The sequence below is a fragment of the Rhinolophus hipposideros genome, assembly GCF_964194185.1.
Source record: "Rhinolophus hipposideros genome assembly, chromosome: 7".
In the NCBI taxonomy this organism is placed as follows: domain Eukaryota; kingdom Metazoa; phylum Chordata; class Mammalia; order Chiroptera; family Rhinolophidae; genus Rhinolophus; species Rhinolophus hipposideros.
In genome coordinates this window covers 100,302,802-100,327,180 of record NC_138053.1, presented here as the reverse complement: position 1 = coordinate 100,327,180, position 24,379 = coordinate 100,302,802, and the positions used below count along the sequence as shown (strand labels likewise).

The 24,379-nt window shown below is 54.4% G+C and overlaps 1 protein-coding gene across 2 annotated transcripts in view; it reads right to left on the bottom strand.

Moving 5' to 3' along the window:
* Positions 1–24,152, bottom strand: part of SLC6A3 (solute carrier family 6 member 3) — a 35,549-nt gene extending 11,397 nt beyond the window's left edge. For both annotated transcript variants that reach the window (XM_081053827.1, XM_081053828.1), the window contains exons 1-8: positions 24,128–24,152; positions 22,145–22,482; positions 20,786–20,917; positions 13,232–13,463; positions 5,706–5,844; positions 4,780–4,914; positions 2,920–3,023; positions 1,188–1,312 (exon numbers count right to left, since the gene is read on the bottom strand). In XM_081053827.1, the coding sequence (XP_080909953.1) occupies positions 1,188–1,312; positions 2,920–3,023; positions 4,780–4,914; positions 5,706–5,844; positions 13,232–13,463; positions 20,786–20,917; positions 22,145–22,430 (1,153 nt within the window). In that variant the 5' untranslated portion in view covers positions 22,431–22,482; positions 24,128–24,152. The remainder of the gene's footprint in view (positions 1–1,187; positions 1,313–2,919; positions 3,024–4,779; positions 4,915–5,705; positions 5,845–13,231; positions 13,464–20,785; positions 20,918–22,144; positions 22,483–24,127) is intronic.
* Positions 24,153–24,379: the final 227 nt, after the last annotated feature.

Sequence of the window (24,379 nt, the reverse complement as noted above, 5' to 3'; positions counted from 1 at the left end):
AGGCTGCGCTCTCTGACTCCCGCCCTAAGGGAAGGGGCACCATTTCCGGTGTGGGGAGAGGGGCAGGTCTCTGAGACACTCTGAAGGATAAATGCTGTGAGCTAAGCCACGAACCTGGGAAGAGCTTCGTCAGATGGGTGGAACATAATGTCAACACCCTCACCTTCCGTTTCTGCACCTGAGTTAGTATCTCACCCTGTTTTCTTGAAAATTAGAGCCATGAGTAACGTTTACTTGGCTTGTCAGGCCCACGCACAGCAGACGCAGGGTTCCTGTCAGGGCTGACAACCCACTGGCATTTCTCATCAGAAGGACAGTAGGACGGGATGTACAAAAGCAAGGGGCCAGATCTCAGAGCTTTGTGTGCGTCTGCACGGGGCTCCCAGGCTTCACCTGTGTGAGTTTCTCCTTGAGGAAAGGATGTGGACTTGGAAACATACGGCGGTTTTGCCCCAGCCCCGCTGTGTCATCTCAGAGGGGTCCTTTTGGGCCTGTGGGCCTGTTTCCTACTTTCAAAGCGGGGTCTGATGGGATGATGAGGGTTGCCCCTGGCTGAGAGCTCAGGGCCCAGAGGGGTTGGTCCTCTGCTCCCTCCTGACCCTCCCTGAACAACCTCCCTAACTCAAGAGTAAAAACACCCAGGAAAACAGGTCAGTGGCCCCACGGGGCTTTCTTCAGTCTCAGCGGCCTCCAGCAGAGCGGGGCACTTCCAGGCACAGGAGAAGAGGAGCGAGGTCTGTGAACTGAGCCAGGGGACCTCTGGGGGAACCCTTACCGCTCAGGGGAGGGGTGCAGCCATCTTGGGAGACCCTGGAGCCTGGACTGACCCCATTCAGGGCTGCGTGGGCCCTGGTTTCCACCATGAACTAGAACCGAATAGACCCCCAAGAGCCCAGGGGCTTCAGCGATCAGTCCCCTAAGGCACCCGGAACTGTGCCCACCCACCAACTTCCCCTGCCTGGCACACTTCCTGCTGGGGAGGGCCTGCTCCCGTCACCGGTGCCCACCCCTCAGCCCACCAGCTCCCAGTGTGGGGGGCTGATGCAGATGTCACCTGGGCTGCAGTGGGCTCCCATGGGGACGCCTGCAGCCACTCCGGCCTGCATCCCCCCATTTTACAGGAAACATGTCTTGAGAACTGGCCCGGGGCAGGCAGAGGTGTGGCCACACGCCCGCTGCAGACTCACCATCCTTGGCCACGTCCCCAATGGGCACGCTGTGCTTCTGGGCCATGTACCCCAGGAAGGAGAAGACCACGAAGCCGGAGGAGAAGCTTGTCAGGGAGTTGACCGAGGTGGTGATGATGGCATCTCTGTGACAACAACACACCCGTCCCCACACTGGTGCAGCTGCAGTTCCCATCATTATCCTCAATTAGTGCATCTGGGGGTGCCTTCCTGAGGATCATGCAGCCGCAGAGCCCGTCCTCCGGCTGCCCTGCCTGTGGGCATGGGACTTCCACCTGGGACCTCCCGGCTGCAAGGCCCAGGCTCTGGGCACGTCCCCACAGTGACCAACTGTCCACGTCTGCCTGGGACCAAGAGGCTCGAGAGACACACACTCAGTGCTGAAGGTGAGACAAACCCACTAGCAATGCAGGGGTTCTGGGGGGACAGAACAGACAGCCATGGGGTCCCCACATATGCTAGGGGTGGCTGTCAGGTGGGCGGACCTTGTTCTGACAGGGTGGGTCTAGTGGGCCCTAGATGACACATTTCCCAGCTACTGCCAGGGGTCTGGTGCTGCTGGTCTGGGGTGGAGGAGGGGGCAGGGGAGGGCGGGAAGCAGGGGTGGAGGAGGGAGGGAAGCAGGGGTGGAGGAGGGAGGGAAGCAGGGGTGGAGGAGGGCGGGAAGCAGGGGTGGAGGAGGGCGGGAAGCGGGGGTGGAGGAGGGAGGGAAGCGGGGGTGGAGGAGGGAGGGAAGCGGGGGTGGAGGAGGGAGGGAAGCGGGGGTGGAGGAGGGAGGGAAGCGGGGGTGGAGGAGGGAGGGAAGCGGGGGTGGAGGAGGGAGGGAAGCGGGGGTGGAGGAGGGAGGGAAGCGGGGGTGGAGGAGGGAGGGAAGCGGGGGTGGAGGAGGGAGGGAAGCGGGGGTGGAGGAGGGCGGGAAGCGGGGGTGGAGGAGGGAGGGAAGCGGGGGTGGAGGAGGGAGGGAAGCGGGGGTGGAGGAGGGAGGGAAGCGGGGGTGGAGGAGGGAGGGAAGCGGGGGTGGAGGAGGGAGGGAAGCGGGGGTGGAGGAGGGCGGGAAGCGGGGGTGGAGGAGGGCGGGAAGCAGGGGTGGAGGAGGGCGGGAAGCAGGGGTGGAGGAGGGCGGGAAGCAGGGGTGGAGGAGGGCGGGAAGCGGGGGTGGAGGAGGGCGGGAAGCGGGGGTGGAGGAGGGAGGGAAGCGGGGGTGGAGGAGGGAGGGAAGCGGGGGTGGAGGAGGGCGGGAAGCGGGGGTGGAGGAGGGCGGGAAGCGGGGGTGGAGGAGGGCGGGAAGCGGGGGTGGAGGAGGGAGGGAAGCGGGGGTGGAGGAGGGCGGGAAGCGGGGGTGGAGGAGGGCGGGAAGCGGGGGTGGAGGAGGGCGGGAAGCGGGGGTGGAGGAGGGAGGGAAGCAGGGGTGGAGGAGGGCGGGAAGCAGGGGTAGAGGAGGGCGGGAAGCAGGGGTGGAGGAGGGCACAGATGGGGCCTCAAAGGAGTCCGCTGCCCTGCAAGCTAGAAGGCTTCCTTGCAGGGAGGTGACACACATCTTCGTGAGTTTCAGTACCTTCCTGAAAGCAACACTCACCCTTTACCTGTAGCTTCCCCATTTTATTTCCCACTTAAAAAGCCGTTTGTCTCAGAGGTCTGGCACACACAGCTGATTTCTCCTCCCTTCATCCAGGACACACTATGACGCCCTTGATCCTGCAGACCCTCATCTGGACAGGGGCTCAGGACTTACCTGTAGCAGTTGTTGGTGAATTGATTGTAACTGGAGAAGGCTATCAGCACCCCAAACCCAACGCCCAAGGAGAAGCATATCTGCGTAGCAGCGTCTATCCAAACCTGCAGCCAGAGGAGACAGACAGGGCTGTGAGAGATAATGCGGGAAGCCACAGCGCAGCTGTCACAAGGCAATTGTGCGAAGACCGTGACCTCAGCTCCCTGTGCTCCCTGATGGTGTCTCCAGCTGAAATGCCACCTGCTCCGTGGAACGGAGTCGAATGTAAACCCAGCATCATTACCAACGAGCACCTGCCACCCAGGCATGATCAGAGGAAAGGCCGTCTGGGGAAAAACCTCCCCATGTCGCTTGCCCGAAGGAGCATGATGAGAAGGGGGCCGCGTCTTTGCGTGTTCTTCATTCTTCGATTCTCTGTGGACCATCAGTACATTACTCCATAGGACCGGAGTTAACTGGTTATTAATTAACGCTGGCATCCGCTCTGCTTCCTCTCCCTGCTGCCCGGAGTTGAGGACTAGGACCTCTGTTGCACTTCCTGTCCGTTTACACGTGGCTCCCTCCTTCGTGCTCCTGGAACACATGTCTGCTCTCGTGGCCTCACCGCCGTCTTCCCGCGGGCTCCCAGCCAGTGTCCCACCGAGGTCGCTCACCGCTGCCTGGCCTTGTGGGCTTGAAGGTGTCCTGTGGGAGGCACCTTCCTCCCAGGGCTTCTCCCCCTCCCAGGGTTTCCTGGGGGACTGGAGCCATGCCTGCCCTACCTGCTCCCCCGTTCCTTCCTTTTCTGCCTCAAGGCTGCTCCTTCCCGAGTCTCTAACGAGCCCCACACCTGCTTTTCATTGTGACCCAGCAGCATGGGTAGCTACCTTCCAACGGCCCCCTGACTCCAGCTGGCCCCCCACCCGGCTGAGGCCTGCCCTTCCCCCTCTTGCCATTGAACTCCCCTGGGTAGCTGTTGAGGTCCCACCACCTGCCCCAATCTAGTCCTTCTGAATTTCTGACCATTTCCTTTCAAAAGCTGTTATTCCTTCACCCCCGCCCCACCCACAAAGCACCCAGAGGCCACTGCCATTTCTGGATGGTTTCCCTCAATGCTGTCCCTGTCTTTAGAGACCCCTCTCCCATGGCCTGGCCATGCCTCCTCTCTCCAGGAGTGGGTGGTGGCCATGGTCGGTTATGGAGTGGACGGGGGCTCCAGTGGGTTGGGGAGAGGACAGGTGACTGTGGTGGGTTGGAGAGCTGATTGGGGACCGCGGTTGGATTTTTAACCCAGAACAACCCCTTCCTTTGCTGAAGAAATCTATAGGTGGCTCTGGACTTCATTTCTGATATGATTTAGATCACTCTCTTGTACTGTGGGGTACAGCTTCCTGAAGAGGGTGTTCTGGTTCCTGCAATATGGACCGTTCTCAGCCTTGCTGGGCCAATGCACGGGGATCTGGTGCTCAGGACCACGTCCTGGGTGAGACGCAAAGCTCTCTGGCACAGACTGGGCAGCCCACACTGCTCTTCCAGGAAGCCCAGATCATTCCTCCAGGAAGAGATGGACCAGGGGGAGAGGTCGATGGGCAGCAACGGTCCATTCTATTCCTCGAGTCCCAGCAGGTAGACCGGTCCCCTAACTCCCTCATTGTGGTCATCAGCTCCCCACTGTGCCCACACATCCCTGTCACTTGGACCGTGAGCTGCAGCAGGTGAGGGTGCTGTTTTGCAGAGCCTGGCCTGCAGCAGGATTTACAGGGTGAATGAGACATTCCGGCCAAAATGCTAAGTTTGGGATCGCCTGCCCCAACACGGAGCCCCTGCACAGCACCTGTCCACCCACGAAGGCCGCAGGGCACGAGTGGTGGCCGTACTCACGGACGCCTCGCAGAGCCGATGGAAGTCCACACTCAGGTACGCTTTGATGCCGTCAAGGGCCCCGGGAAGGGTGATCCCTCGTAGGAGCAGGGCAAAGAGGACCACATAGGGCATGGTGGCTGTGATCCACACGACCTGGGGAGAGGACAGGGTCACCCGGCTGCACAGGCCACCCACTGTGGGGACAGGGCACAGAGAGAGGCGGCCCAACATCCCCCACATTCACAGGATGCCAGCTCAGCAAATGCTCACTGGGGTGAGGCTGCCGAAGCCTTCTGCCGTGTGCACCTTTCCCAAGGATTAAAATAGGACAAACAACTTGGCAAGGAAGGGAAATTCCTGCTCGTATTTGGTCTGTCACAGTAGGAGTGGGCAGGAGTGGCTGAATTTCTGATGAGTGAGATGTGAGCGGATTCCACCTGGCTTACACGTAAAAGATGGATTCTGGGCTGCGGGGGTGGGGCGGGGAAGGCACCATCATTGAAAGGTTCCCATGTGTCAGCATTTCACTGCATGTATTATCACAAGTGACAGGCACATTTTGATCAAAATTGCTTTGGGTGTCCATAATAACCAAAATATTTTCATCAGCAAAAAACTATTTATGCTGTGCTTGTCTTTATGCTGAAAACACTGCTGTGGGTGCTTTCCCCCGGAGGCCACTCCAACCACAGCCACGTGCCGACTTCCCAACCAGGCCTTGGCCCCTGGTCCACTCCCAAGCCAACCACAGCCATGTGTCCACTCCCCAACTCAACCATGGCCACGTGTCCACCCCCCAGCAGCGGCCACGTGTCCACCCCCCAGCAGCGGCCACGTGTCCACCCCCCAGCAGCGGCCACGTGTCCACCCCCCAGCAGCGGCCACGTGTCCACCCCCCAGCAGCGGCCACGTGTCCACCCCCATTGGTGGAGCTGTAGCCTCACCTTCCCAGAAGTCTTCACTCCCTTCCACAGGCTGAAGTAAAGCAGGACAATGACCAGCAACAGGCAGGACGTGAGCTGCCACCGGGGAGGGCCCAGGTCATCGATGCCATGGCTCTCGTGCAGGTGCAGCACCCCCCGCCTGCACGGGGGGGGGGGGAGAAGGGGTGCTAGAGGGATGTGCGTCCCCCAGGGCTGTCCCTGCACAGCGGTGCTCGCCCCGGGACCCACCGCCCAAACCAGCCTGGCAGGACCAGAGACCGCCAAAGGGCCAGGCCCACCAGCGCCAACCGAGGTGTTCCTCGGGTAGAGGTGTTCCTCGGGTAGAGCGCAGAGGTCAGCTGTGGCAGCGGGGAGCCCGTGGCACCTGCGTTGGAGCTGGGGACAGGAGGGGTGCCTGGGCCTGTGAAGGAAGGGGCCACAGAAAGCAGAGGGAAGGACGGGGCGCTGCAGGGGTCACTGCTGCCCACAGAAGGTCAGGACCCCTTTGCAGGCGAGGCTGAGAGGACTCAGAACAACGTGGTAGGACACACAGGCACCTGCGCGTAGGGTTTCCAGGAAGGAATTCCTGCCCGTTCTCAGGAATTCTTTTTTCTTTCCCGTTCCCAAATCCCAAGATATAAACTGTTTTCTGTTCTCCATGAAAAATCGTTTCCACAAAGTGACGGCCGATACTACCAACCACCTGGGTTCAACGAGCCGATTTTCCCGATTTCCCGACCAACTTTTCTCAGGATTTGGGAATGGGAAAGTGAAAAAATTTCACGAGAATGGGTGGGAATTCCCACCCGGAAACCCTACTTGCGCTGTTCCCTGAGGGTGACCGCTGACCACAGCTGTCCAGCTGCTTTGAGGAGTCGTCTCAGGTTTGTTCAAGAATCCCTCATAAGGGCAGAGCATGAGGCCGTGGAAAGGGGATGGAAGGCATGGCCGGGAGCACTCCCTGTGGGCAGGTGGGGGCCAGGCACTTTCCACGGTGTCCTTAGACCCTCGTTGGGACCTGCGGGACAGGTGCCCGGTGTACCTGCTGCCTCGCTGTCCCAGGTTTCCACCTGGCCTGTGGCTGTGGCTGCTGGGCAGTGGGGAGGCCACACTGTGAAAGGGGACAGTCCTGACCCCCTTGGGAGAAGGCCGCACGGCCCAGCTTCCAGAGCTTTCCACCAGGTACAGGCTCCCGGTGCCATGTGGGAGTTCGGTCTTCCAAGTCCAGGATCACAGTCTAATGACAGGACAGGCCCTGAGGGCACGCAGAGCCCAGCACAGCACTCCTGGCCCACCCAGCACCCAGGCACAGCCAGGTTGGCTTAGGGACAGATACTCCACTGTCCTAACTGTCACTGTGATCTTTACGGAGCCCAAACCACACACTGAAGTGAAAGGATCGTCCCATGCTGCCCGCTGACCACACAGTGCGAGGTCTGGGAGACAGAGCTCCGGTGGGTGGGAGGAGGGGCCATTGCTGGCACAGTGCTCACCTGCTGTGCCCACCTGCCCTCACAGGGCCGGCCTCACCTGGGGCAGTAAAATTCCCAGCATCTCCCTCTCCTCTTCTCCCCACCTCAGCCCTGGCTCTATATAGGGCTGCTGTCCATGCCCCCAGCTAGGGCTTATCACCTAGAATCTCTTCACCAACCAGAGACATCTGCTTGGGCCAATACCACAGTGGAGTGGTATTCAACAGACGATTCGATTCGGGGAGGCCCTGCCCAACTCTGTGCAGTGCAGCCACACCTCGGCAGCCTCGCACACACGCACGGGTCACACATCCCAACCTGGTGGCAGGTGGCCGTTGACCCCACCTGGAAAGGAGCACAGTGACCCACAGGAGTCTGTAGCCTCTGGGGCCTCAGAGGAAGCGGCCCTGGAGAACGCACGTGGCTCTGCTCATAAGGCTGTTTCTAGGACACCCCACACTCTGTTTCACTTTAACCACGTCAAGTCACTTGTGGAACAGCACCTCATCTGTACCAGTCCATTCCTTTCCCAAAGAGTAAACTGTCCTCTTGTTTGAAATCCCACAGACAATTCAGAGGGCAGGACACTGCCAGCTGGGGAGAGGAGACGGCACGCACCATCGCTGTGTGGGACAGCCACACAGTCACGACAGGACGCTGTGGGGCACGGGGAGGGCTGTGCTTCCCGAGAGCAGGCACAGGCCCATAGAACTAGAAAGAGTATCTGGGGAAGGTGACTGGAGGCTGAAATGCAGAAATTTCCGGAGCCGTCAGTGGTCTGGAAGAGCAAACAGTGATGGCCTGGGATATCACCAGCCTTGGCAGAGGTAACACTTTCACTTGACCTCTGCAGGTCCCAGAGCTCATGCAGGGCTGATGACCGCTGAGCTCCTACCAGCAGGGCAGGGGACTTGATCACATGGGGAGTCCAGTGGATCCTGGAAGGGCCAGTGCAGTCAGGCGACAAGCCATTCCCGAAGCAAAAGCTTCTCCAGAAGCATTTTAACAAAAAGCTGCAAAAGGGTGGAACTGCACCAAAAGCAAACTAACTTCCTATCAGCATAAATCCAATACCTGTTAAAGAAGGACCACAAAATCTAATTACCCACGAATGTAAAACTCACCAAGTTTAGCATGTGGAAAAAATTACTGGACACAACAAGAAGCAAGAAAATGTGACCTACCACCAGGAAAGAACTCATTAATAGTTCCCTCACACCAAATACAAAAATTCACTCAAGTGGGTAAAACACTAAATGTAAGCACTGAAATTATGAAACTCTTGGAAGAAAACAGGAATAAATGTTCAAGATCTTGGGTTTGGCAACAGATTTTTTAATAAAAATATTCAATGTATTTAAACAAACAAAAACTCAGTTCACCCATTTCTCCCAACCCCCACCTCCTGCCTCTGGCAACCACCAGTAAGTTCTTTGTATCTATGAGCTTAGTGTTTTTTCTTTCTTTTTCTTTTTGTTTTTTCTTTTTAGCAATGGATTTTTTGATATGACACCAAAAGCAAAAGCAATGAAAGAAAAAACAGATAAACTGACTTAATCAAAATGAAAACCTTTTGAGCATCACAGGACACTACCAACAGAGTAAAAAGGCAACCCAAAGAATGGGAGACAGTGTTTTCAAATCACATATCTGATAAGGGATTAATATCGAGAATACATGAAGAACTCCTAAAAGTCAACAACAAAAAAGCCCCAAACAACTCGATTCAAAAATGGGCAAAGGACTTGAATAAATATTTCTCCAAAGAAAGAATACAGATGACCAATAAACTCATGAAATCATGCTCAACTGATCATTAGAGAAATGCCAATCAAACCACAGTGAGAGTCCACCTCAAACCCTTTAGTGTGGCTGCTACAAAAAAAAACCCAGAAAACAAGTGTTGTCCGAGATATAGGCAAACAGGAAGCCTGTCCACTGCTGATGGGAACTTCAAACAGTGCAGACACTGGAAAACTGTGGTGGGTCCTCAAAAATTAAACAGAATTCTCACGTGATCCTGCAATTCTGTCTCTGGGTATATACCCAAAATATTGAAAGCAGGGACCCAAACAGATATCTTTACACCACTTTTCACAGCAGCATTATTTCCAGCAGCCAAAAGGTGGAAGCCACCCAGGTGTCCACTGACAAACACAAGTGGTCCATCCGTCCAATGGACTGTGATTCCCCCACTCTGACACCAGCCACAGCAGGACGGACCTTGAGGACACTGCTGAGAGAGAGAAACCAGACGCAAAGGACAGATACTGCGTGATTCCTCTTACGTGAGTCCCTGCAGTGGTCAGACTCAGAGACAGGAAGTGGACGGTGGTGCCAGGCGCTGGGGGAGGGGACGGGGCGTGAGTGTCTAATGGGGACAGAAGTTCCGTCTGAGATGATGAGCAAGTTCTGGAGATGGTGGTGGGGGTGGTCACACAGCAGAGTGAATGTGCCTAATGCTGTGGAACTAGATGCTTAAGATGGGTAAAGTGGTGCATTGTAGGTTATGTATAGTTAGTTTACCACATAGAAAAAAGTCCCCCCTCCCCACAAAAAGAAAAAAAAAGTCCTCCCACAAGAAGGCAAAATTCTTTTGGGAAAAACTGATGCTGTGGGAACTCAATGCCAGTAGGTCTGCTCAGTGAAGTTCTTCAGGTGGCAGAAGAGCACCTGAGATGGTGAGTATGCAGGGAAATAGAAAAGGTATTTTCTGTTTTAAGCTTAAATATTTCATAATGAAAAGGGGGTCAATTCAAAGAGTTGATATTCACAAACATATGTGCACTTCATTACAGAGCTTCAAAATACACGAATAAAGCAAAACCTGGCACAACTGTGGAGATAGGCATATCCACAATCGTGGTTGAGATTCAACACCCTTCTCAGTAACTGACAGAACAAGTAGACAGAATTATCAGTGAGGGTGTGGGAGACCTGCACAGGACCTTGAGCTGGCACCCCACTGTCTACCCAACAACTGCAAGACACATTTCTTTTTAGGTGTACACAGAACACTCATTGGGGTCAACCATATCCTACGCCATAGAACAAATCTCAGTATATTTTGAAATAAAGCAGCTTTATAAGTATGTTATCTCGCCAAATCATAATTAAACTGGAAATCAATGACAGAAACGTATCTAGAAAGCCTCTAAATATTTCTAAATATTTAAACAACACACCTCCAAAAACCTCCCATGAATCAAAGAAGAAATCACAAGGCAGCTCAGGGAGTACTTTGGACTGAATGAAAATGAAAACAACATATGGAACTTACAAGAGGCAGATAAAGCAGTCTCTTAGAGGCAAACTTATAGCTTTAAACTTGAAGCTTCCGGATTTATATTAGAAAGGTAACGGTGGTACTGATGAGTGTTTATGGAACTGGGGGACACGCTAAATGGTTGGAACTGCATGGGCCTATTTTGGGGCTTCCAGAGCCCACATGCCCTTTCCTGGTCCAGACTCCATGTCTGTCAAGTGTGCTCACCGCCATAAACTCCGGGTGTGTCTGAGCCCATTTCTCATGTGCACCCACCAGGTGCTGCAGCTGGAGGAGGGTCAGCAAGTATGCGGCTGATGAGGAAAGTAGTTCTGCGTGAGAATTGGGACTGTGAAAGGGAGGATGGAAACTACAGGGTTTCTTTCTCTCATGGAAGACAAGCAAAAGCAAAAGGGACTTCAAGGGCTGGCCATTTTTCACCCAAGCACTCCCATCCCCCCATCCCACGGGTTGCTGCCCAGAGAAAGCTGCAGCAGCAGGAAGGAGTCTGGAACCACTGGGACCTGGGGACTTTCTCCTCTGTCCCGAGCCTGCACAGCTCAGCCCAGGAAGCCATGAGCACTCCTCATTGACCAGCCCAGCCTGACAGATACCTGAGGTCCTTTCAGATCTGCCCTGCCAGCAGGCCAGCTGTCAAACCCACGATATGTCATACCTGCACCTATTGTGCTGGCATTGGAGTCCCCTGACTCCAATGAGAGGGCTACAAATGGCTCCATTGCTGGACATAGAGCTTCACTAGTCTAATGAGTACAATTATCTCCACCCTTATGGCATTTCATGGTGGGCCGCGAGCTCCCTAAGTGTGTGTGCCTGTAGGAACATGCCGTCCTTTTTGCAGTGATGTACTTCCTAGAGTGGGTTCAAATTCCAGAAAACACCTGGTTTGCAGGCCTGGCAGTCACAGCCATCTGCCGCAGGGAAACCCTGTCAGCACCACTGGGAAAGTCACCTGCAGAGTGCCTGGGGCTCCAGTGTCTCCAGTAACCTGTGACGTCCTCGTAAAACTTCCAACGCCCCCACGTCCCCATGTCCCATCCAGCTGTTCTGTGGCTTCTGCTCCTGCTAACGGGCCCTTCAGGGAGAGGGCGTCTGGGCACCCTCCCCTGGCGTTTCTCCTCCAGACTGCGGATTCTTAGATTTCACTGATTTTTAAAAATCACGTATCATGTATATTCTTCCCTTCTAGTATCCTTAGTCATAAACCACTAAAGTAATCCATTTTCCCCTCTAATTTTCTTATCAGAAAATCCCTTAGATAAATCAACTCTTTCCACACCTGCCAAAGATAAGCGGTCCCAAAATGGTGTTACTCAGCACCTTCCTGCACCTCGGCCAGCGTTCCAAATGTCCTAAGTTGCACCGAAATCCATCTTGAAATTGTAAAACACATGCTGGCTTGAAAACTTCATTGCCATTTTGTTGGCAAAGTGATCAGTGAAACCCACCTGCAGCACGAGCTGTCCCCGACTGTCCCTTTGCGTAGTGGGACTTATCCACGGTGCTCCCAGCCCCTGCCACAGTCATCTCCACATGGCTGCTTTCTGTGCAGAGGGGAGGCCACCGGGGGAGAGCACACACACCCAGCCTCGGCCTCTTAATGAGACAGCACTGCATTTGGGAAACGTAGGGGTAAACAGGCCCGGGACAAGCGCTGTTTTTCATTTTTCTGTTTGTCCCTAAGAACGGCAAATCAGCTTTGTCCTACGCTCTGCTTGTCTGTGTTGGGACAGGTCTGTCATTCTTGGTTGCCTGTCACACTGAGTCCTGGGCACATACACACCCTTGCCTGTGTCTCCATTTCTCTGCCACACGCCCACCCCATCACCATTCAAGCAACTCGAATGGACAGGTCCCAGGCATATTCTCTTGTCAGCCCCATCCTCTGAAACCAGCTGTGCACCCCCACCTCCCAAGATGTCTGTGAGCCGGAGGCATGGAGTCTCCCTCCTCCTGGCAGGCGGCCTCTTAGCAGGCCCCTCCCTCCACATCAGGGGGTTTCCCTCCCTATCCTGCTCACTTTCCACTCAGTCCAATCCCAAACCACAATCCCCACCCTCCAACTGCGCTCTCCCTTTGATGTTCCATCCTTCTCCCTGTCTCTCCAAACCCTGCGTCATCCGTGAGGAGGGGAGGGGCAGGAGCTGATGCAATGCCAGGACAGACTCGAGGGTAGGGATGGGCTTGCAGGTGGTGGGGGCCACGCGGCAAGAAATGCTGAGGGCCAGGCCTGGCATGGAAGGAACAGGACACCAGGAAGGCCGCTGGATATGGAGACTGAGGAGCAACCCGTGAGAAAACCAGCATTGTGTTTATAGGAAGAAAAGAGCATCTGGGGGGAGTGGGCAGTTGGTACACCTGTAGATAAGTGTTTGGTGAGGCAGGTGTTCTGCAGAGAGTGGTGCTGGGCCTACGCGCCAGGCAAAGCAGAGCGTGGAGCCCAGCCCATTCTGGAGGCGACACTGCAGGCCCCAGTGCCCAGGCCGGGCCACCAACCCTACCCCAAACTGCCGCTGGGGGAGGATGGAGCAGCCCTGGCCAGCCCAGCACACATGACAAGGGCTTTGCCAAGCTCTAGAAGTGTGATTCGAAAATATGCCCCACAAGAACTCAATGAGACAGAACACAGCACAGGACAAGGACAGGGCCCTTTCACACCCCTGGGAGGCAGCAGGGGCAGGTGGCTGGTCCCCGGGGTACCATGGGTGCCTACCTTTGTGCCCTCCCTTCCAGAAGCAGACATAGCAAGTGGGGAGTCACTGACCCCTGGGAAGCAGACCCCCACTTACTCAAAGTACTCGGCAGCGGGCGTGGTTCTGAAGCTGTCATTGAGGCCCAAGCTGTCGCTGGCGTTGCCGGGAAGGGTGTCGGAGCAGTTGGGGCTGTTCCAGGTGTTGTTGCAGTGGGTCCAGGGCAGCTCCATGGTGAAGGAGGAGAAGAAGTAGTGCAGTGCCCATGCGATGATGACGTTGTAGAAGAAGCCCACGTAGAGCGAGATGAGGATGACCGTGAAACCCACGCCTGGGGTGGTGAGGACACAGCCACCATCAACAGACACCCCTCTCCACCTCCTCCAACAGGAGACGTCGCCTCCCAGTGCCGGAGGTTCACATCCATCCCAAACCCAGGTGATGAGAAGTGAGAGGGCAGATATCAGACTTTAGGCTGGGATCTCAGAGAGGGGCTTTCCACTCCAAAATCATCTGTGTCCATCTACATCCACCCAGAGACTCAGAGTGCCTCTGAGGGATATTCAGGACCTGAAAGGCTATCCAGGGCCATTGAAAAGCAACCTGGGAATATGCAGGGTCACCCAAGGACATGTAGGGTGATCTAGGGTCACCCTGGTAGAACCAGGCCACCCACAGACATACAGGGTAAGTAAGGGCCACCATGGCTATCCACTACCACTCAAAGCCACTCAGAATCAAACAGGATCCACCAGGCTCATGTAAGGTCATCTAGGGCCACTCTGAGTCACCCTGGGAAACCCAACCCAGATTTGTCCAGGGCCACCAGGTCATACAAAACCATCAGAATCATCCACTATCAACCGTGGCCACCCATGGCCATCTAGGGACATCCAGAGATACAGTGTACCAACAGGTGTCAATATAGACCACCGAAAACCTTCAGGGTCACCCAGGAACATTTAGGGCCACCCATGCCAATAGGGTCATTGAAGACCATCCAGGGTAACCCAAGAATACCCAGTGACTCCCAGAGCCCTGCATGGATACCTAAAGCCATCCACAGTTACTAATAGTCACTAATGGACAACAAGGGTCTTCCACAGCCATCCATGGCCACTGAGGCTCATCCAGGACCATCAAGGGCATCCAAGACCATCCATGCCCACCAGAGCTAATCCAGGGCCACCCAGAGCCATCCAGTGCTATCCAGGTCCATTCACGGCCCCCATATCTACTCATATCCCCCCAAGCCTACCCAGGGCAAACAGAGTCATCTGGGTTCACTCACAGCTACTTAGAGCCACTCAAGGTCACCCAGGACCATGCATGACCATTTAAGGTCTCCCAGGGCTTCCAGAGTGCCCTTTTCAGGATCACAAAACCTGGAATTTGGGTGGTGAGCAGTTTTTGGACTCGTGTCATCCTGACTGGCAGGCAGATGGGTCTGGCAGTTAGAAGGCCCCTCCCGTTGGTCAAGGGACTCCTCCTTATTCAATGCTAGACAAGCATTGTTCCTGCTATGGTGGTTCATTTTATTAAGCTCCATGCAGAGTTCTTTTCATTTCAACATTCCTTCTCAGCTTTGCTGATTAGTTTGGGCTATAACTTTAATTTTCTTGATTGAAATCTGGTTAGGTGCCATGCTCTGTCTTGCCTGCTTGTGGCTGGAGCAGGAGCACGTCTTCAAGGTGACTTTTGTAGGGAGTGGCATGGGTTGTTTTTAGGGGCACAAACCTTAGGGAAAGCTATTTTTATGTTCAGGGTTCTACATTAAAGTTCTCTTCCCATCTTGAAAGCAAAAATAGAGGCACTAATATTTATCTGGGTTTAAATATTAAAGAAATCCAGTATCAAGAGGGGCCTAAAAGAAAATAGACCCTGGTATGTAATCCCTCAGTAGCAGCGATAATTAAACAAAAATTGTTTCCTTCAGAAGACCTTCTCCAATGTAAAAGTAGTCAACATTAAATAATCCGTATTACAATTTTGCTCACTGAGTTCCTTTAAGACAGAGGCTGGCCTGTGATTTACAGTGACCTTGCCCAGGCAGCCATGCTGTCGGGAAGCCATGTGGTTCTGACGCACATCACAGAAGGTTTGCTCTGGCGGTGGGCTGACATTGGATGCCTGACTTGAAATCTTTTTAAGGTTAAAACTTTGTGTATCAAATCCTCAGCTCGAAACTTTGGGAACTCAAAGAAGCCTTTGATCAAACACAAGTGCAGATCCAGGTCCAGTATGTGAAAGGCGGACTTTGCCTCTGGTTCTTCTGGAACCCACTTCTGTGTGACCAGCCCTCCATCTGGGCAGGCCAGGTTTCTCAACCTTCACAACAGAGTGACAAGGTCACCACAGGACAATGTGGCTCCGAGAGCACATGGGCTGCCCATGAACAACACAGCACACCAGCACCAGAGCTCATTTTCATCCAAGAACATCTCCCCCCACCTTGCTCTGCGCTGCTGTCTAGCTGCCCTAAATGCCTGGAGTGAAGGAAACAATTCTCTAGGAAGGTGGTTGTGAGTATCAGCTGTTCGTTTGGTCACTCCAAGTCCCAGTTTTCAGGACAGCAGAGCCTTAGAGAGCCATGGGCTTGGGCCACTAAAGTATAGCTCCTCACTGACTCTACCTTCACCAAGTTCCTCCTTAGTGTCACTTAGGGCCCAGCCATATGAAATCCACTTTTTGTTTGCTATAGGAATGCTCCATAATCGTGCTTCATTACATCATCATATACTCTAAATAAAGCTCCACTTGATACATTTCTTTCACCACTTATTGCCACGAGAAACTGTGCCAAGGAGGTGGCAGGCTTAGTCCCCTCTAATATTTCCAATGAAAATATTAATGAAAATGTGTTCCTCTATTGTCTGATTCTCAGGAAGCTCGGGGCTAAATGTGAATTTCAAGCACAACTCTTAATGTCAATTTTCTTAAATTTCTATTTTTAAAAATATTTTTATATTAACCTTGTGTGCACTTTGTTTTGCTTTATTTTAAGCCACCTTAGGTTCTTTTCCAAAAGAGGGAGAGTTTGATAAATCACACTAAAATATTATTGACCACAAAATATCATAAATTTGTTATATTCAACAAAATAGAATGTTTCCATGGAAAACATAAAGTGGGGGGTGTCTCTGGCAATTTCCCTGACAGCCTTAAAAGGAGCAGCCTTAGGCCTCAAGAGAGCATGACAGTCACCCCTCTACCATCCCAAAGCCAGCTCACTCCAGAGCATCCACAGAAGCCGGCTTAGGAGAGCGTGTCAAAAACAAATACTAATCTCAGGAACACCAGCTGGAGAAAAGGCTCCCTACAGCTTTCAATTCCTTGGAAGACTCATCAGTGGGTGTCATTGAAGAAAACTGGAGAGCAATCCTCCCCTGTCGGCTTGCAGGTCTTTGGAATCTGGTTGGTGTGTGTGTGCATGTGGACGGCGCTCAGATCAGAGAGGAAGGGGGAAGAGAAAGATAGTTCTGAGACTCCTCCCCTAGGACCCTGTGATGTCATAGCTGAAGGCCACCTGCAGCTTCTCCTGCCTCACGCCCACCCTCAGGGGCTCTGGACAGACAGCACAGGGAACTGAGGCTGAGGCCCAGCCTCTGAAGTAGCTCACCCTCACAGTGGACTTCACCGCCTTGCTTTCTCGGGTGGAGCTCAGTGCCAGTCTGGTGCAGGGAGAGGCTCCCAGGTCAAGGGAGGGGAAGCGAGCTTTCCAGTGAGTTCGGCTCCAAATGCAGGGAAAGCTTCTACAGGGGCCCGGACGTGCCATGAAGGGCTGGATGACCTTTTAGCTTATTTGGTTACTTAATGATTATTTTGGGCATTTTAACTGATGTCTTCATTTAGGATGTGTTACCCCTATTTCATGATACATGACAATACAGGCAATTACTTTTTTTTAAAGACAAAGAAAGAGACAGCACATGTGTCAGGGTATCCAGAGAAACATAGTTTGCCTCACCTAATTTTAGAGGCACCTGGGCACCCTATACATAAAACAGAACTTGAATGTGCAGGAAATCACCTGCTAGGCATCACAGATTATCGACATTAACGATTCAAGGTGTCTCTTCTTGAAACATAAAGTCTCGTGTTCTTGCCCTGGTTCATTTCTCCTGGACAAGCATGGCCCTGTGTTGATGGTACACAGTCCAAGCTCAACAGATGATTCTGTGGTTCTCATGCCCTCAGTCCTGGGGCACAAGCTAGGTGACCAGTCTGACCAAGATCCCGCCCACAGGGGCCACATGGTGCTTCTTCCTGTGGCCTCACTCAGACCTAGCTCAGCCCTCCACACGGATGAGCTTCCAGGACTGGACAAAAGCTGACGTGGCACAAGAGCGTGGCCATGGGGCTGGGAAGTGGATTAAAAGGAAAAGGACCGTGGCCCCATGGGGCTGGGGCCAGCTGTGTGCCTGCCACAGTTTTCAACAAAGCTTCAGAGTGATTTATTATCGTGCAGCTTATAAACTGTCAGGAAACGCTTTCCAAGGATTTCAAGGTGCTACTTAATCCTAATGAATTTGAATCCATACAGGAAATCTAACTGTTAGCACCCCATTCTAGAGATGCTCAATCCATGCACGGAGGCATTTCACCACCTCCCAGCAACTTCGCAACCTGGAGGAGAAGTCGGCAGACACCACTCAGCTCAGCAAATGATTCTACTTCCCAGCCCCACGATCACAGGTGCTCAGGAAAGAGGTGGGTTTACTCTGTTTTGGCATTAGACCCCCTGGTGGGGGGTGGGGGCACGGGGTCCTGTCACAGAAGAAACTGACAGACATTCCCTGGGCAAGAAGGACATGCTTCTGGATATCCAGAGATGCCAACTGGTGTCACCAGAGTCTGTGTGGCGTCGTTTTCCCCCCAGATGGTCACTTGAGGACGGACAGGCTTAATTTCCGACTTGGCACTTTAATGCTATAAATACTGACCACAGTGTGAGCTCATCACAGCACATGACCACGGACACGTTAGCACTGCCCAGCAGAGCCTGAGGTTCACGAAGAACTCATTTGCATCTTGGACAGTTAGTTTGGATTCATTGCCCTCGATGGCACCACTACCGTGCCAGTACGCAGATGCTGAAACGTCTAAGTTGACAGCTGCGCCCATCACTAAGAGCTCCCTGGGGCTTTCAGGTACACGCACAGTCCTCCACTGAGAATTAATGATGGCACCAGACGGGAGTCTCAGGCAACTCATTTGAGCTTTGATATCAGTGCAAATCACACAAGGGGACAGCTAGGACCTGGCACCTGAACCCAGACGGGTCCAAGTCTCCCTCTGTAACCCCACTTTAGCGTGGGCCCATGAATCATTTAGCCTCGGAAACAATCACTAGTGCCTTCAGATTCACCAAGCAGGCCATTAGGCAGGAATAACAGACAGTGCCTGCAGGAGCCATCACGCCTGGCCAGTCTCAGTGCTTCCGATGCTGCGAGGGTGATTTTTTCCCTATGGAGACCGACCTCGGCAGCTGTGTGATGGTCTCACCCCCACGGCCGGATCACTCGCTGTCTGAGCACACGCCCACTGACCCATCCATACAGCATCCTCGGAGACCTACCAGGGCTTCTGCGCTCCTCAAAACACCAACTTTTCAAGAGCTGAGAAAATCCAAAGCCTGATCTTTTAATAGCCACTTTCTTAATGAAACCAGCTGTCTGAACCAACCACCATGCCTGGCCTCTTTGAGGAACGTCGCCCCCCGTCACCCCCCACGTCCTCCCTGAGCCCTCAGCTCCTATCTCACGGTGTTGGCCCAGTGAGGAGGCAGAGAAGTCTTGGACTGAATCCCACTCTGCCCCTGAGGAGGTGACAAGCCCTCTCATCTCAGTGCGTGTGTCTCCAATACAGAGATGACACAGTGCGTGCCTTCCCTGGGGCTCTTAGGAGGATGAAGTGAGGTGACCATGGGAGGGTTAGTCACCAGGACTCAGCCAGAGGTGTGTTTGCTTCATAGTGCTGTGGTATCGCAGTAGTGGCCTGGAAGGCTCAGGGAATCACTAGGTAGTTAGATGACAGATAGCAGATAGATAGATAGATAGACAGACAGACAGACAGCTAGGTGATAGATAGATAGATGACCAATAGATAAGTGATTGATAGTAGATAAGACGATAGATTGATAGATAACAGATTGATAGATCACCAATAATAGATTACAGATAGATGACAGGTAGGTAGATGATAGGTAGGTAGATATAGACAGGTAAGTAGACAGATGATAGATAAGGAGAAATAGAGTGAAGAAATAAAATAACGTCACTAGAGTCCAGCTGCTAATTGACTACCACCAAGTAGTTGAGGTAGGAGGAAATGATGCTATTTTGTCCTAACTCTCCTGCGGAACTTTTGCACTTGCCGGTCCTGCATCAATGCCTGGATGTACATCAGGCCTCCACATCACATTCTGGTTATGCCATGAAGGACTAAGGAAAGAATGTGCAGGTTACCCAGACCACCTGACATCGGTATCCTGACGACTGGTCATCTAGAGGATCACCATCTCGGACCAGTCCAGAGACCAAGAACGCAGGACTGATTCTTCTCAACAATGTAATTTTTATTATAAGAACCCTTAACTTTTCTTCTTCAGAACACTCTGGGTATCGCTTAGTTGTGCTTCCACTTGCAAACCCGAAGACCCTTGGATAAATCTTTATCATTTATTTCTAGCTGAAGCCTCCTGATTTCATTTGTGTTTGGTCGACATTGACTAGATAATAGATAGATATGATACACAGACGATAAAAACGTAGATAGATGATAGATGGTGGATGGATGGGTGGTGGATGACACAGGCAGGCAGATGACAGCTATATACTTGGACAGATTGATGATGGGTACATAGTCAATAGACTAGACAGATAGACAGATACATACATAGGTAAAGAGAGTTATGGGCTGACTGGTGTCCCTCCAAAACTCTTTTGTTGAAGTCCTAACCCCCAATATCTCAGAATGTGATCTTATTTGGAGATAGGTCTTTATAGAGGAAGTCAAGTTAAGGTGAGGCTGTCAGGGTGTACCCTAGTCCAAAATATCTGATGCCCCTATACAGGGGAAGGTTGGCTATTGAGACACACATAGAGGGAAGATGAAGGGAAAATACTGGGTGAAGACCATCATCTACGAGTCCAGGAGGGAGGCTTGGAACAGATCCTCTCCCACAGACCCCACCAGGAATCACCCGACCAAAACCTTAACTTCAGATTTCTAGTCTCCAAAGCTGTGAGGCAATAATTGTCTATTGTTTAAGCCACTCAGTTTGTGGCACTTTGTATGGCAGCCCTGGCAAACTAGTACAGATAAAAAGAAAGAGAGGTGGTAGATGACAGATGGATAGATAGATGGAGGTCTGATCTTATCTACCATCTTAACATTTTGAGAAAATGAGACCCCTAATGAACTGTGGGGTGGCTTCACCAGGGGTCAAAGGAATACACTCTCGAATCCGTGGTTATTACAGATGCTTAGAGTGGGACAAACATTCAAATGGTGTGTTCCCATGTAGCCATCTAGCAAAGCAGGACCACATGCACACGACTTAGATGGGCCTGCTTGGAAAGTTGTAGAGCAGCCCCCATCCCTCCCCCCTGGTCCACGCACGCCATGTCTGGCTGGCATCCCCACCATTACCTTTGAGGACTGGGCAGATCTTCCAGACTCCGGCAGCACCCTCCCTGTTGAACTGCCCGAGGGCCAACTCCATGTAGAAAAGTGGCATTCCCGCAATGACCATGAAGAGCAAGTAGGGGACCAGGAAGGCACCTGTGGGACATGGCAGCATGGTCATTGGGGGTCTCGAAGGCTCGGCCATCCCCATCAACCTCACAAGTCTTGGCCATGACCCCAGTCTCATCCCTGCCTGGCCACCCTCCACAAAGAAGCCACAGGTTGGGGTGGGTGAGCCTCCTCCCTCTGTGCCAGCACCACTGTCATCAGGCTCAGATATGTCCCTACTGAAGACCCAGCCATCCCCATCCCCAGCTGTGGTTGTCAACCCCAAGAGCACAGCAGGTGAGGCCCTGCCTGCCTGGCTCTGCTCCTGGCGCTGCCCCCACGTGCCTCCCTCTGCCCCTTTTTGCTCCTCTGTGGAAAGTCCACCCCTCTTCAGCTGTGATGCCTCTGGGATCTGTCGGCCACCTCTGACCCTGTGTGGGATCAGGGACTGTGGCTGACAGGGGCTGGGGTTCCTCAGGGAGGTACCCTGTTCCTTCTGGAGCTGCAGCCTATCCCAGCACACAGCTCAGAGCCCTGTGCTCGGCCTCTTAGAGCTGTGCCTTGGCTCTCTCCTTGGGATGGGGGGCAGGGAGACCCCACAGCTCTGCCTGTCCTTGGGCCACTCACTATTCCTGCCGAGGCATCAGTCTGCTCCCCTTGAGCTGGAATGCCAAGAACACCCCCCCCCCCAAGGTCGTCATCCAAAGCCCTCCATCTGTGCTGTGACCAGTGAAGCAGGGAGGCAGCAGGCTGGGGCGGCACCAGGAGGGTGGGCACGATTTCCAACTAACTGGCTTCTCAACTTGAGTTTTGAGGTGACCCTGCCCCTGTATCTTAGTTTTCTGCCTTGAGTCCACAGACAGTTGTGGCTGAGTTCAAGGGGGGACGGGTACATTTCCAGGGCATCTTCTGCTACCCAAGCTCAAGTGACTCCGCCCACTTTGTAAGTACCCTTCTGTGGGCCTTTGAGAATTTCCTTTCCAAAGTGAAATCACCTTTGGAAACAGAAGGCCGAGCCATGGTGCCTCTAACCGCTAACTCCTGCTTTCTGCTCTCCTGGCCTCACCATCCTCAACTGTGAAGTCCAGACACAGTGAAGTCGCTCTGAACTCGACCTCTATGGTTTTGTGACACCATCTGGGGGTCTGTGCCCCACTAATGTTAAGTGAGAAAACAGGGTGGTCTTGCCAGAGTGCGCGCATTCCTCAAGGGCACTGCCTCCATTGCCTGGGTTCTAGCCCACAGGAGCGCCCAGGACGGCAGGTGGGGACTCACCCCCACCATTTTTGTAGCACAGGTAAGGAAACCGCCAGACATTGGCCAGGTCCACTGCGAAGCCGATCACCGAGAGGAGGAAGTCTATCTTCTTGCTCCACGTCTCCCGGTCCTGGGTCTCCACGGGGCTCTGTGGGGTGCTGGTGAGGGTGGAGTTGGTGAGCTGCACCCCATTCTGCTCCTTGACCAGCACAACCTCCACCGCCCTCGGGCACGTGGCGTTGGGCTCCTTAGCCGGCGCCACCGCGGAAGGCATCCGTGCCACTGGGCACTGGCTCCTACTCATGGCACACTGCAGTCTAGGATTCTGTGCCTCTTCCTTCTTGGTCTCCAGCCAGCTTGAAAGATAAACACAGAGGAATGCACAAGTTGGTAGCCAGAACGCCGGTGGCAAGAGCATGGATCCCAGAACTTACAATCTCTTCTTTGGGGCAGAGCAAATACATTCCGAGAAGCTATGATGGCAGGGTGGGGCTGGGGGCGACAGGACATGAGCAGCTCTCCTGAGGTCTTGAGGAGACAAGCTGTGGAAACCTCCGCACGGACATCTGCTTTGCCCTGTCCCCCACTCCTTTCTCCATTCCTATCAAAGTGCAGGGCTCCTGTGGTCTGGAATTCTGCTTTTAACAATAATGAAGCAGGGAGTAATGTCAGTGTCCAACCCGCATTAGACACCAAGCCTGGACAAGAGCGCTAGCTAGTCTTTAGACCAACATCAGCCACAGGAAGGAACGTTTAAAGATAACGATTACAACAGTTTCTTGGAAGAGTGCCTGCAGGTGCACACCCACCAGGGGCCAGAGCTCGCCAGCCCCACCTGGAGGAGGGGGGCAGGGGCCAGAGCATCATCCGGAGTCACGGGAGGGGCCCCGAGCTCCCGTACTTGGCAGCATTATCAGGGAGCTCACTTCCAAGCCACTTCCACAATCCTGGGCAGTGCCACCCGGGACCACAGAAGCTGTTCCAGTCACAGCCAACAGAAAGCTGGGCCCCGGTGGCCATGAACAGCTTTAAATGTGACTTGCTATGGCCTTTGGATCCACCAGCATGGTTTCACCTGTTGGCACACGTGTGTGCACACAGCCTAGAACACACACATGCTAGCATACACACTCACATGCAGTGGCTGAGGCAGAAGCACAACTGGGTGGCGGCTGTAAGAGGAATTCTCCACCGTATCCAACTTCGAACAAAAACCCACAATGGGAGTTATTTTATGCACCTTCTCTGTGGCCCCTTCACCTCTGTTACAAACCCAACAGCACCTTCCTGCTGTGTATGAAGACCGCCCCCAGGGGCTGCGCGGCCTGCGGAGCAGGTGGGTCTGGCCTGCGGGGGTGCAGCTGGCGCGGACTGGCCTTTGCTCTGCCCAGGCCCTCGCAGGCTGATGGGCGCCTCGCCTGCCAGGGACGCCCACGCCCAGCGTTTGGGGTGAGCCGGGTCACTCCTGGAGCTGCAGCCTCAGAGGCCAGGTTTGGGTGCAGAAAGCAAAGTGTGGCCTCTTAGCAAGCGTCTTTCCTCACAGCACCCCCAAAGAGAAGCGCGGCTGGCTCAGGCGCTGTGCTCCCCTGGGCCGTTCCTGCCCACAGCCTGGGAGCACAGACCCCGCCACTCAGCGCCCCCAGCTCCACCTTCAAAACCAAAGACAAACGCCGCGAGACGGAGCGTTGGCTGGGAACCCCCCGGACCGGCTCTGGGGCCCGCTGTGCCCGGGCCCGCCTCCCGGCCCCACACGCAGGATCCCGCCACCAACGGCTGCGCACCCCCGGGACGGCCGCCCCTTCCCGCGTCGCCGGCAGCCCGGCGCGCACCAGCCCCGCACCCCTCTCGAGCGCGCACCTCCCGGCCGCCGACCACCTTACGGCCTCCAGCCGCCCGCCGGGGACCCCGGGCCGCAGCTTTCGGGGGCCACAGCGCGAACCGCGAGCCCGGAGGATGACGCGGGGGCGTCTGTGCGGGAGCCCCACGGAGCGCCGGCCTCACCTGTGCGCCCGGCTCGGCCCCGCGAAGCTCGGGCTCCCGCCGCCGCGCGCAGGGCGGCCCGGCCCCCCGGCTCTTATCGCGTCTCCGAGGCCCGCCCTCGCCGCCCCCCCGCCGTCGGGGGCGCCCGCCCGCCCGGCTCCGCCTCCGCGCCGCCCCGGCCGCGCCCCGCACCCGCCCCTGGGATCTGGACGCCCGCGGGCGCCGGCGGCCCGCGCAGCGCTCGGCCGCGGGTCCTGCGTGTCCGGGAACCTC